The following is a 14324-nucleotide window of genomic DNA, read 5'->3' as shown; positions in this document are numbered from 1 at the left end:
CAGAGTGTCTGGAAGGACTATTGATGACAGGTTTGTCTCGTGTTCAGTAACTTTCCGGTGACGCGACAACAATCTCTAAGAGGAGGACGTTCCCTCCAGAGCTGCAGACAGGAAACGGGTTCGTAAGACATTTCCGGCTGTTGAACGCTGCGTTTTTATTTCCTCCGGTCTAACTGTATATACGTAGTCCACCTGTACATTCCTCAGATTACAAACGGTGCGTTTATTCTGCAATTTCTACACCCGTCTGATGTACCGATGTTTTATAATTGTATTTTTTTCAAGAACACTTGAACGGGATACATTCATTAAAACATGAATAGAAGTACTGCACTTTTATATTCTATTCATTCCTCCTATTTGGGTCTACGCACCCGTGATGACACGCCGGACATGAGGCTGTTCCTCTATTATGGTTTTGATCCTCATGTCTGAAGCCGCAGCAAAACGCATGAGCCATTCTAAGAGCTTGATCTTGATCCCAGCTGTATTTTACACATTATTTTACTCGCCAACGGTTAGGATGCAATCCAAGCCATCTTTATTACAGGCCGGGTAGAAGCTACACAACATCTGAACGGATCACGGCTCTACATTTAGTCAGGTTACGTTTACCCTCTAAACACCTGTAAGTCACAGAGTAGTGCGAACAAATCAATGCTTTGATAGCAGTTTATAATACGGCTCCTGGAAAGTGCTTCATTATAAACGTAGCAGGAAACGGGTTCAGACTGGAATCACATCAAACCAGACCGTTCGCCAACGTACGAAACACTGTTCAAACTGGATTTCTGACAAACAACCAGCAGGTCTCCAGTAAAGCTGGAGCACAGACAGTCAGGTTCTGCACACCAGGTAGACTTCAGAGTGCTCAGCTCAGGCTCCGAACGGTTCCAAGCAGCTCCGGTTTAAGGAGGGCGGGGCTCTTTCCACCTGCTGCTGCGATATCTGCCTGCACGGCTGCGTCCCAGGAAAACGTGAGCAGAGCTGCGGGGACCTGGAGAAAGTGGGTACGATGACATTTGATATTCAAGCACTGCCTCAGGAAGGCTCTAGAGAACACCGTCCGGGGTAGCGTGTGTTTTGTGTTTTTGGGGGGAATAAATTAATGACTCCAGTTGGAAAGCCTTAGAGCTGAAGTCTGTGAAAAGGTTTTCTGAATGCTTTCTGCCGGCCAGTTTGGCGGGATGACCGTCGCGTCGACTCACCAGGTTACGTTCAGCAAGAGCGACTTCATCGGACTCTTCAATTTTCTGACTTCCAGGAGCAACGAGCTCAAAGGGCTGCCAGCCGTCCACCAGCGACTCCCGTACGAACTCAAACAGCGCAGGCAGGCGGTCCCACGCGTAAAAGGTCCCTGGAATCGCACGATTTAGTCTTTCACTTCGGGCAGAACGTTCAACAACAACTCATCTGACTTTTAAAGAGAAGCTCCCACCTTGCAGCAGATGGCCATCGGGCAGCCTGATCCTGAGCAGGGTGTAGTTGTACTTCCGTCTCTCCCTCTGCTCCTCTTTCTCCCTCATGGCCTTGGTGCGCAGCATGGCATTCTTCTCCACCAAATCACTCCTGAGAGCAAAAAAAAAAGTCGTGAAGTGTAAAATTTGACCAAACGCAATGATTCTAAATTATTTCTGTACAATTTCATGGTTGAAGTTGCCTTTCTCTATAGGGGAAGGTAATCTTATCTATTTATTAGAGATTCTCTTGAGTAATTGTTATAAAGGAGGCTGCACCTCTGCTGCTGCTCCTTCTTGAGCTCCTCTGCGGTCAGATTGTAAAACTCCGGTGGCAGCTCAAAGCGCTGGGCATTGGGAGAGGATCTGAACACCTGAGGCCGTCTGTCCAGCTGAGCTTTGACCGCCTCGCCTCTCTGAAGACGATCCCTCCTCTCCTTCATCAATTCCAGGTCGTCAGGACTCTGGACAGGCAACACGAGGAACTCCTCTTCCTCCTCTGATCGCCAGCAAAAACACAAATCAAAATATGCGAAGCCAGGTTGACTTTCTAAATGACGTTAGAAAACGTTCAGCCCAACAGGTTGTTGACGAAGAGCATTTTTTTTAATCACCAGGATTTGTTTACCTTGACCCTCTACTGGAAGCATAAGGCTTGTGAATCCAAGAGACTGCAGGAACTCTCGACCTCCCTCCACACAACGAACTTTCTCCTGAAATAAATAACGTTATAGAGGTATGAAAGCATCTTCCTTATGTATATATTCTATTTGAGATGCCATGAACCCGGGTTTTAAATGACAAACGCACCTGGAACACCTTGTTGCTGAGTTTAAGCTTCCTGTATTTTTCCTCCATGGGATTCTTACATATATTGTCAACATACCTAAAATGAAAAACAATGAAAAAAAAATCTATGAAATATCACCAAGTGTCAAATTTAAATGTAATAAGATATACAACTCCATCTGTGGCAGAGAGCAGGTCACAAACCAGACTCGTAGATAGAGGACAACCTTCAAGTGTCTTACTTGCTGATGATGTCAACAGCAGCCTTGACCTTTTCTCTGTCTTTGTTAAATGTGTGGATCATCATTACAGAAGCCTCAACTGCATCTTCCTCAAACCGCTGACAGTAGTAACAGAGATCATTTGTTTCATCAGCCACAGAATCATTTGATAAAGTATCATGTTACTGACAATGACACACACTCAGCCAAAACAACAACAAGGGACCATGACTTTAAACTTACCATTAAAATGGCCTCTTTAATGTGCACCTCCCTCCCGCTCTTAGTTAAACTTGCTCCGGTTAGCGGACAGATGAAATACACACCTGATACTGAGAGGCCGGCGGGATCCTTCACTGGCACTTTGGTTTCCTGGGAACAATTATCAATCATGGATACCCATAGACTAGAGTCTAGACAATAATCAATCACAGTGTGCCAAATATAATCTCACTATTATTTGATTTAAGGTAATAATGTTTACCTCTGCTATATCTGCCTTTTCCTTTTCCGCCTGTGCAGTAGCCTCGGCCTCCAGTTCTCTTTTAACTACATGCAAACACAGAAAATCATAAAGCTATTTGGCTTTTCTAGCAACCGTGTCAACAGATCACACCGGCTGTGCATTTTGCCATTAACCAATAATGGGTAGAGGGGCACATTAAACAGGGCAGGATGCAGCTAATCATTTATTCTACTCTCCCCTATTCAGCCTTGTTATTGGATGGATTTTAAAAAAGGTAAAAAAAAAATCTGAAGATGGTTTTGGTCTAATTTAGATGACAATCAATATGAAACATAGATACTGTAATGGTTAAATGGCGGTCGATGGTCTCACCCTGGTTCCTGATGGCATCCTGAGAGGTGTGGACCTTCGGCCTCTGGTGCTGTTCGATCCTGGCCAGAGCTGCAGCGCCAGCCATCTGGGCTCCTTCACCGGGAGAATGGCGATGATTCTTGCCACTGGAGCTGCTCTGCACCTTCTCGGGTTTGGTGCTACAGCTTAATAAGGATAGAACAGCAAAGTAAAAAAAATACAGGTTTGTTTACCAAGGGGTATAATTAAGTTTAGCTAACAGGCTAAATATGCTCGCGAAGAGATTAACTGAGGGGAGATGGACTGTTCCGCCGACACGAAGATTATGTAACACAATCGTCTTAACAACGTTAGCCCGATAAACGCAAACAAAATAACAATAAAAATCACATATCGGCAATCGAACAAATTATTTTTAATTACTAGCAAGTAGCTAGCGTTATCTAGCTAGCACCGAAACGATGTCGTTCGTTTATAAGAAAAGCGTATTTATTTGCCTGGAATCTTCGGCTAATTTCTTCCCAGGTCCCGCCGATTTAAATTTAATGTCCTTCTTAATGTCATCGAAAAACTTCTTCATTTCCCTCGGTTGCTCCGCCAAAAAGCTGATTTCAGAAACAGTGAGATGTTAGCAGTGGCACCTCGCTTAAATTAAACCAGTAGAAGGATCAAAACATAAACATAGCGATTTCTTCTTCTGCTGCTTTCTTTCTTCTTCTTGTATTTTGCTGAGGTTGCCAAACAACTTGTATAGGCATTAGCGCCACCCTCTGAAATGGAGCGGGAACAAATGTTTTGCTCTTCTAAATCTGGTATTTAAATAGAGCAATAGAACCCAAATGCCCGAAATTCAACTGCAGCACAGCAGTTTGCTTGTGTTCACTTTCGAGGCTGTTTCTGAGAATCTGCTGATGGATGTGGACAGTAAATAATATGTTCTATTGCTTCCTGTTTATTACTGTAATCACACAGACATGTTGTATATGTTTGACAATAATCTTAAGAGTGTCCAAGTGTTGTGCGTGCATTTTTGTTGTGTTTTATCTTTTGTCACTACATTTAATGCCCCCGCTCTGCTCCACCTACTGTGAAAAGTACCTTTCGGTGAAGCCATTTTAGCCAGCGGGGTTCCTCAGATATGTGCTGGCTGTGGGCCATTCAATTGTTTATCTTTATATTCTGGTTTAACTAGTTTTATTCTTCTTTTGAATGAGTCATATTTCCTTGATTCATTAACAGTTGATACATTATAAATGAGCCATTTACTTTTTGATTGGCTGTCTCTTGTTTTGCTCTTTTTGAAAAATCCTGGCTATTTATTTAAAGTTTTTTTCCAATGTTATTCAGAGACATGATGAAGCTCTTTTCCAGAGCAGTTCATGGAGTGTAAGTATAAACATACATTTTTAAATGCAAAGTGTGTTGGTCAAATCAAGGGATTTACACACACAAAAAGCACCAATCCTTTTTTGGTCCAATCTGAGAATCACTTTATTTAAACATTCCTATTCTTTGTTTTCGGTCTAGTTTTCTGATAATGTTTGGTTATACTCAAGTATTTTTTAGAGAAATTGTACTGATGACCACTACCTAGTTGAACAAACCCTCCCCCCATTAAAAGTCATAATAGCTGAGGAGAAAATCAGATCTCCAAAAATGTCCCAGCTGGGTCAACATGACAGGATTCCTGCTGCTGGCATTCTGGAGGTAGGTGGGGAGTAGAGACAGGTGAAGGAGGTTGAAAGAGTACCGTAAGTACAACAGCCCTAACATCCTCCACAGCCCCAGCAGCCACTTCTGGCAGCCCTGAATGAATCCTTTTTGACATTTAGTTCAAGAGAAAATAGTACAGACAAATAAATCTAAAACTGGAACTCATCAACTCCATTAAAGTTGATAAATATATGTTTATTCTGGAATGTATGATCACAAGGTTCAACAGCACAACAGTCAATACAGACGCAGATTATAACCAATATCGATAAACAAATTCAATTGTTAAATACAATAAAACAGCCATGAACACCTTCTATGTATGGATGGAAAATTATAGTTTTCTCCAAAGCATATACTGTATCTAAAACAATATACAGTACACTAAGTACACTACTCTATGCTCTCCAAAGGAATGTCATACACTTATGCAGTTACGCATCATATATTTACACTAAAATCTAAGATTCTGAACATGATATATATCTCGTTTTTTTATTGTATTCAGTTTTAAATGGAATATAAACGATTTCATTACTGTATTGCCTTTTTTTTTTTTTTTTGCGAGGGTCCTTAAAAACACGAGGCGCCTTGAACGCAGCGTGACGAAGCCTTCTATGGGCGCTGCCCTTACTGCCACGTCAACGTGACGTCACAGGAGGTGTTGCCCCGAGTGGGAGGTATTCCCTGCGACGGGCATTAATGTTTCTACACTCGAGAAGAGCCTCGGTTTGAGGTAAGAGTTCAGAATATCGATTATAGCGTCGCTCATATTTGCACCGAACTCACTGTTTCCTCCACGGCTAGCCCGGCTAGCAGCTAGCATCCCCCGCTGTCATTAGTTGAAGACACCGGCTCGGAGTGATAACTTAGCCTTGCGTAGCACAACTTAGCAGGCACGCTGGTGTGGTGGATTAGCCCGGTGATAGAAGTCTACTTTATTATCTACACTAAGATAATTAAAAAATGTTTTTTTTTTTTTTTAGAAAGAATAGCTTCAACTCCGGAAGCTCTTTGATGACTTGCCTTTTCATCTCACGGGGAACGCAAACATTGGAAATTGTAGCTGGAAAGAAATTATGCTAATTGTAAACAAAAACAAAGAAAATCAGAGACGGTAATTTAATACTCTTTAGTTGCGCCAATCAAGGTGAAACATGTACATATACTGCATGTGTGTACATATACTGCATGTGTGTACAAACAGCATGTCAAATGACTGGTATGTAACTCCTCTCATGCATTTTCATTGTTCTGATCAGAGCAATCATATTTACTTTCAAATTAGAAATATCTTTTAAAAGTCTATATTTTAAAGATTTTGTTTCATAATTATTACTATATAATATGCCCCCCCCCCCCCCCAAAAAAAACCCAACAACAACGGGGGTTGACATGATCTTGGTATTCTCAGTGGTACTGCATCTACATGAGTGTCTTATTCTGGCAGCGCTGATCATGGATCCCAACTCCAGCGGACTCGCCCGGAGGTTAGCCGAAGCCGGCCAGTCTCACCTCCTGCAGTTCTGGCCCGAGCTGAGTCCCGCGGAGCGAGCCGACTTGGCCCTCGACCTGCAGGGGATGGACTTCCTGGAAATTAATGGCTTCTTCAAGAAAGCCACGGAGATGTCCAACAGCAGCAAGCACGAGAAGATGGACGCCCGCATGGAACCGGTACCGTGCGAGGTACAGGGGAGTGTGACCAGGAACAGGTCGAGTCTTAAGGCCTGGGAGCTTACAGGTGAGCATCTTGCAGCTTTATTTGTGTGTGTTTTTTGTGTGTGTGTGTGTGTGTGTGTGTGTGCTGTAAGGAGACAGAGTTGCTTTCATGTGTGATTCTATTGGATGGGTTAAGTCTTTGCGATTACATGATCATGCAGCAGGAATATGTAAGCGATTGATAGCTGTTGAGCAATATTACGGCTGGCAATAAAACATGATTTCAGGGCTCAGGTTATTTCCTGGTATCTGTCAGATAATTCTAAAGTGGATTTATAAATGCCTGTCATGTTTAACCCCACGCTTTAATGCTACTTTATAACCCCTCATATTCATATAAAACTTCCCTTTTTAAAAGCTTACAGCGACCCCCCCCCCCCCCCCCCACCTTCAGAAACTCTGCCCTTAGCTTGCTGTGCGGTTGTCTACTCTAAACCATTTTGCGATCCCAGCCCTCCCGCAAGATTTTGACACGTGAGGGAGTCAGACTATGCTAGTCATTATATTTTGCGCAATCCTACTCGCCGTGGGGAATCTGACCATTTACTGGATCTTTTGCATTTTTTCCTGGGGGGGGGGATGACAGAGCAGCAGAGAACATCTGCTCCTGATTTGGGCCTGACGTAAATGGCGTTTCTCTTTGACCCTCATTCATGAGGTCATTCTGTTCTGGCTGTGTGTGTGTGTGTGTGTGTGTGTGTGTGTGTGTGTGTGTGTGTGTGTGTGTATGTTTGTGTGCTTGTATATTTGAGAGTTGAGTCAAATTCTAACAGGCCCGCCCTGTCTTCTAGTATAAGCCTTGCGCCGTAGGCGTGTTTGCTTATTAAGTCACATAGCAGCAATAGTTTATGTCGCATAAACGCGTAACTACCGAATCATTATAAAGGCTATCGGTTGGAGGGGTTATTGAGTTTTGTTTTAGGGCAAATTTGATAGGACTTGTTGTCAAAGTCCTGCAAAAGTAGTCGTAACATTTAAAAGGTGGCCTAATAAATTATTGATAGTATTATCAGCATTGTTGTTAAGTGTCCAAGATGTATTTCCAAAAGGGAATTACACTATGACCATCATGGAAGTTGAGATTGTGAGCCCAATATCAATGTGCAGGACTTAATGCATGATTTTACAGGCGTCATTCCTCCTGCTATTCAACAACTGCTGTTAAATTAACTCCTTCAGGCTTGGAGTGCATCTCTCAGAATAAAGTTGCGGTCCTTCTGCTGGCTGGGGGGCAGGGAACCAGACTGGGGGTCTCTTACCCGAAAGGAATGTACGATGTGGGGCTACCGTCCCACAAGACGCTCTTTCAGATCCAGGCTGAACGCATATTGAAGCTGCAACAGCTGAGTGAGCAAAGGCACCATATCAAATGCTGCATTCCCTGGTAAGACAAAGTGTTGTCTTGTGACCAAGATCATTTACCTTGTCTTTATTTGAGAAAAAAACAAATCTATTTGTACCAAATACTGTATTCATATGCAAACACTTAATTGGACCATTGTGTCTGCAAATAAAGATTTGATTGATTGATTGATTGTCCCAGTTGTGCACGTGTGATGATTGACATGATATAATCACTGGCAATGGCTTTTGTCAAGGAAGTTTTGTTCCTGGAAAATGATTATTTGCCTGTGGAGCTCATCGCCTGACTGTTTGTTTGATAATGCGGACGATGAGGATGCCAGGAAAGCAGCGGGAGCGTATAAAGGCTATAAAACACTGTTGATAAGGTTTAACAGATCTGAGATCAGCTTCTGCAGGTCTGCTCTACAAAGAGGCCCTAACAGTTTTATTTTCTGTCATATATTTAATCTTTGTATGTCTCTTGTTTGGTTTTCCATCGTCCTTTTTTTTTTTTACAGTCTCTCAATAAACTTTATGCAGTAATTAAAAAAAGAGGAAACATTTTCTCCACCTGTAATTTCCTCCTGTGTCGCTTCCAGGTACATCATGACCAGCGGCAGAACAATGGAAGCCACCGAGAAATTCTTTACCCAACATAACTTTTTTGGCTTGGACAAAAACAACATCGTACTATTTCAGCAGGGAATGCTGCCGGCCATGGACTATGATGGCAAGATCATAATGGAGAGCAAAGGAAAGCTCTCCATGGCCCCCGGTGAGCCCGCTCGGCCTGTTTGGATTTGACGTCATTGATCGTGGTCTCAGACGGTTGTTATGTCTGTGTTTTAGATGGGAATGGTGGTCTCTACAGAGCACTGGGAAGCCAAGGAATCTTGAAAGACATGGAACGGAGGGGTATTGGCTTCATCCATGTGTACTGTGTCGACAACATCCTGGTCAAAGTAGCAGACCCAGCCTTTATAGGCTTCTGTGTACAGAAGGAAGCGGACTGTGGAGCTAAGGTTGGTCACACCTGCTCTTTATGTCTAAGGGTTTCTTCCCGCCCCCCCCCCCCCCCCACCCCCTTTCTAAATACTTCAAATGTGAATTCTAGTGCTGATTACATCATTAAAATGTTTTAGAATCAGCCAATGTGTTTAACTCTGTGTTCTAAAGAGGGATGAGCCATATTTTTACATCATAGCGAGTACTTGTGTTTATTGAATTTAACTAAATTCTCTTTTATTTGAACTTGGATTAAAAAAAAATATAAAAACAAATGCAATATATATATATATATACAAATTAAATACACAACAAATGAAATCGTCATGACCGCCACCTTATGTTGTACCACTATGCTATAACTTTAATACAAATATTACCACAATTAAAACAGAATTTTGAATATTATAAGGTAAAATCAGTTGTTTGCAGAAAGCTGCAGCTTTGACTTCTTACCACTCGGTGGCGCTAGAGGCCTTTCCGCTCTTGATGAACAGGGGTTTATAGTCTGCTTTGATAACAATTTTTTTCAGTACTGTTTGGCTTTCTATGGCTTTTTAGGGCTGGGCTCAAAGTCCTCCTTTCCATGGTCTCAAATGAGAGGGAGGGTGAGGCGAAGGCAACTGTTTTTCCTTCAGCAATGCTTTTGTGCAGAGAGTCTGTACCGTACTTCAATTATGGGATGGTAAAAAACAAAACTTTCCATTGTCCAAAGGCCGAACGGGAACTATTTTGCAAAATAAACAATATTCATAACAAAATATTTAATATTCACAGATCTCTAAACCAAATGTAATTTTATGTTATGAGATGAACCAATGATAAGCACGTATCAATAATGTGCATCAACATCAGGCAGAACTGAAATGAAATATTGATTCATCAGTGACGACACTTACCGGAAAGTTTAAGCATCCATGCATGTATGGCTAGCTATTGCTGCTAGCTCGAATGCTATTTTCCATATTGCTTGGTTAGTTAAAGTTTTATTTACTATTTATCTTGTTAGGCTGTATTAGAGCTCTAATGGGATTCTGAAGCTCTTTTTTTTTACAGCCTCTACAGCCCAACTGATCGCATTTATGGGTTCCACCCTCCCATCATAAATTACTAAGCTCTGCTACTTCTCATGTGGCTTTCACCCCCACCCTGCCCAGGAAACCCACTCTGTCATTAGTGACCAACAGATGGGGAGACGCTTGTGTTTGATTCAGAGCAAACTTTAACTCTTTGGCTGCATAAAGAGTGATGAGTTCAAGAAAAGAAATGCTTTATTGTTATAGAAAAACATACTTTTTTTTATTATTTTTTTTTTTACTTCTGCACGTATTTGACCCTTTATTTTTTCAAGTGTGATTAAAGGGGAGAATGTATCGTAAAGTTTTGATGTTGCATATTTCATATAATATCTGCGATGATTTAGTGTCTTAATAGTTTACAGGTAGTGTCTTTTTTTGGTTCAGCAATTCAAAAAAACAACTGCCATGTTTTCCAGGTGGTTGAGAAAACCAATCCAACAGAGGCTGTGGGTGTGGTCTGCCAGGTGGATGGGCATTATCAGGTGGTTGAGTACAGCGAGATCACCCTGGAAACGGCTCAGAAGCGCAGCCCCGACGGACGACTGATGTTCAATGCAGGAAATGTGGCCAATCACTTCTTTAGCTTCTCCTTCCTCAGGGACATAGTGCAGTAAGACTAACGCTCACTGAACTGAACTTTATACACGGCATGTCTTTGTTCGGGGCTCAGTAGTTCCCGTCTTTCTGTGTCTCCATCAGGACGTTTGAGCCAAAGCTGCAGCACCATGTGGCCCAGAAGAAAATCCCACACGTAAACGCCAAGGGTCAGATGATCCAACCAGACAAACCAAACGGGATTAAAATGGAAAAGTTCGTCTTTGACATCTTCCAGTTTGCCAAGTGAGTTACAATGCCCCCCTCCCCCCCCCCCACACACACACAGAGGGCACAGAGTGTGTGACTGCATCAGCAGACCGCCTCGCATCTCAAACTGAAAGCTCTTGAATGCAATGAATATCTTAAGCTTCTTTTTTAGAAGTGGTTGGAGGACATGTGTTCTTTTTCCAAGAAGTGACCGGACGGGGGGAATTCCAGAGGCCAGCGTCTCTCCGGCCTCACCCCTGGACTCCCCCCCCCCCCCCCCCCCCTCCCTTAGTCTTTATGACTAAAGACTAAGGGAGACTCTGACTCTGGCGTCGTGTTTGATTTTGTCCTCGCGTTCTGCTTTGTGTCTCTATCAGGACCTTCGCCGTGTACGAGGTGCTGCGGGAGGACGAGTTCTCCCCGCTGAAGAACGCAGACAGTCAGGAGGGGAAGGACACGCCCACCACGGCCAGACACGCCCTCATGTCCCTCCACCGCCTCTGGGTGCTGAACGCTGGGGGCCACTTCATTGATGAAAACGGCAGACGTATACCGGCCATACCCAGGTGACACAGCCAGCTCTCCCCACAAAGCAGCAGCATGCGTGAATACAGGATACATCGTGTCTGGCATGGCGCAGACTCCCGTTCTCATCCTCCCAACGCACCTTACAGTCCGTGCACAGTCCGTGCACAGACTTACACCCAACGCTTTTGTTATTTGTATGATACGCATCGTTCCTGTAGCCGCAAACGCTCACTTCACGTTCTCTCATGCTTGCTGTTGCTCCTGTGTGTCCCGTGCAATGTTTCCAGAGACGGAGCAGCAGGCAGTGTCTCAGATGATGGCAACAGAAAGTAATTATTATCCCCCCCCCCCCACCACCACCACCACCACCCCCCTCCCTCCCCCTGCAGTTCTGAATGCATGGCGATGGTGGCTTTCTTTTCCTCTCTCTGTCTCGCTCTCTCTGTTAACGACACTGATTTCCATTTTCCTCCATTGCAACTGAAAAGGACAACATGCGGCAGAATTTTGCCGCCATTTTCCCGTCACTCTAAAGTCAGTTGTGACAAAGGAAAAGGCAAAGACTATCCGTTTCGACGACTGAACTTCTGGTTTGATGTCAGATTGACTTGCTGACGGATCATTTTCCTCTCAGAGGGTTTGCTACTAATACACACGATGTTACTGCATGCTGGGTAATGGCCACCGGGCCACACGATCCGCCAGTCCGTGACGGCTCTAACAGATGACAAGCCTGTTGATTTTTGTATCAATTACCGATGGTCCTCACTTAACGGCTACTCGGAGCTTCGGGCGTTTCCCAAATTTAAAAGTATGTGTTTGGTGACAAGGAATCGCTGTTATAAAGAGCAGAATGCAGTATAAATGGCCTGTACGTATACAAATATAAACTAAAATCGCTTAGTGACGGGGTCTTCGGTTCGTAGCTCCGCCTTTAAGCGAGGACCGCCTGTAATTGCGCCGCCGTTCATTGCTTGCCAGTTTCCCAAACGCTCCTGCTTGTTTTTAAATGAGCATACGCTTCAATAAAAAAAAAAAGCATAGCACCCGTGAATGTTATTCCGTCTCTTTAAGCCTGCTCCTTTTTCCTCCAGTAATTCAACTTTTCCTTCACCCTCACGATGCAGCTGATCAGAAAACAGCCGAAGTGCCCGATGCGTGATTTACTGTCTGTGTCTAGAATGAAACGCGCTGAGCGACGGTAATATTCTGGGGAGTTTCCTCCAGCGCTGCATTACCCGTCACTCATCCGTTTGCTTCTAGAGGAAGCCGGATCAGAGGACTAATCACTGGCCACTTTTGGGAATGATGAAACTCCTCTCTACCTCTTTGATCTCTAATCACGAGCCGCAGTAGGAGAACAGCTGTGTCAAGGACGTGCGGCTCTAAACTCCGGTCTGCTTCCTCGCCGAGCCAGTCGCTCATGTTCTGTCTCTTCTTCCTCCTTTCCCAACACAGCCTGAAGGACGGAACAGACATGCCGATCCGATGTGAGATTTCCCCGCTGGTGTCCTACGGGGGAGAGGTAAGGCGTTTAACCCGACCTGAAGACGTGAAAACTCCAGATGTTTCTCATCTTCTGCTGGGCCGTCTGAAATAATCAATTGTTTACTTCCAAGGGTCTCGAAGAGTTGGTGAAGGAACGAGAGTTTTGTGCAACCCTGATGATCGATAAAAGAGGAATCCACCAGCTGGTGAAGAATGGGATTTAGAAAATGGAGGTGGAGAGATGGGGGGGCAGCCCAAAGACCAGCAACCGCCCCTTTGCCTCTCAACTATGGGGAGAAAACTGTGACGTCATCTCTGTGCAATAACAAATGTCGTGGCCATGTGCTCGCTGCAGAAGCCATCCAAAAGGAATGAACGTACAAGATTCTGCACTTGTATGTTTACGTGATACTACCGGTGATTTTTTTGAGGTGTACTTGAACGCAGCGTGAGCTGAAGGACGAGATCCCCGTAACGGCGACTTGAACCAGTCTTCAGGGGCATCTATTTATTCTGCTTATGAGATTAGTTTTTTTTTTTACATTTACAAATGTATGCTTTATAGGTTGGAATTACCACCTACTCATTTTATCTGATGATTTTTATAAAACATTGAACTGTAATGAAATGATCAGAAATGTTATTTACAACTATGTAATGGAGGTACATGGCAATTGGGGGGGGGGGGGGGGGGGTATTTATAATAGCTGCTTCTTATCTGCTTTCAATCACTGAATATTTGGTTTTATCCAGCTTCATGCAATGTTTTGATTCCCATCATCTTTATTAAAAAAAAAACAATTTCTTACCTCTAAAACCAGCTGAAGGTGTTTCCGTGCTCTTTGTTCTCTAAACATTACTTTCAGCAAGTTGTTTGACAAAGCAGCGAACAACATGTGTGCGTTTCACTCGTCTGCGTCTGCAGGGCGTGTTTTTTTTTTTTGCATTTCAGCTCCTGGTGTCCCGCATCAGAGTTTCCAGCACACGATTTATGTTTAAGATGGGCCAGAGTATGAAAATCTGCTGCAGCCAGTCAGGAAATATTCCTCGTGGCTTCTTTCTCACTAACGTTCCCTGTTGCTCTGCAGCTGTGTTAAAGCGTGAAGTACAATCTGATGGTGTGTCTAATATTTAATATGCACTCTTGAAATCTTGACCCATGTGCAGGCAGCGTGTAAATGCTAAAGGTTAAATTAGAATGATATCATGGGCCTAAAATATTTGGAATAGATTTTTTATCCAATCGGAAAATTAATCTAAGTATAGACAACAGTTCCTGATGTCACGCTGCTTCAGCCTCTCGCTGTCAAAAGAAAGGCTTCTTTCAGGGGGAGGAAAGCTTCATGAGGGAGCGTTGCAT

At 43.5% G+C, this 14324-nt stretch overlaps 2 protein-coding genes across 2 annotated transcripts; one reads left to right on the top strand and one right to left on the bottom strand.

The window, feature by feature from the left end:
• Positions 1-120: 120 nt before the first annotated feature.
• On the bottom strand, positions 121-3930 carry ubxn6 (UBX domain protein 6). The gene is made up of 11 exons (XM_068743433.1): positions 3782-3930; positions 3306-3469; positions 2952-3016; positions 2711-2839; positions 2489-2586; positions 2268-2343; positions 2086-2170; positions 1737-1956; positions 1439-1569; positions 1209-1357; positions 121-997 (listed from the first exon to the last, which is right to left on the bottom strand). The coding sequence occupies exons 1-11, from the start codon at positions 3862-3864 to the stop codon at positions 872-874; spliced, it is 1326 nt and encodes a 441-aa protein (XP_068599534.1). The 5' UTR covers positions 3865-3930; the 3' UTR covers positions 121-871.
• A 1784-nt stretch (positions 3931-5714) lies between these two features.
• Positions 5715-13630, top strand: uap1 (UDP-N-acetylglucosamine pyrophosphorylase 1). Its single transcript, XM_068743266.1, has 11 exons — positions 5715-5733; positions 6448-6738; positions 7896-8100; positions 8660-8835; positions 8910-9082; positions 10561-10754; positions 10844-10984; positions 11326-11514; positions 11764-11805; positions 12935-13001; positions 13096-13630. Exons 2-11 carry the CDS (start codon positions 6456-6458, stop codon positions 13186-13188), a joined length of 1563 nt encoding a protein of 520 aa, XP_068599367.1. The 5' UTR covers positions 5715-5733; positions 6448-6455; the 3' UTR covers positions 13189-13630.
• Positions 13631-14324: the final 694 nt, after the last annotated feature.

This window comes from Brachionichthys hirsutus, chromosome 9 (assembly GCF_040956055.1).
Source record: "Brachionichthys hirsutus isolate HB-005 chromosome 9, CSIRO-AGI_Bhir_v1, whole genome shotgun sequence".
Taxonomy (NCBI): Eukaryota; Metazoa; Chordata; class Actinopteri; order Lophiiformes; family Brachionichthyidae; genus Brachionichthys; species Brachionichthys hirsutus.
This window is presented reverse-complemented; position numbering and strand designations above follow the sequence as displayed.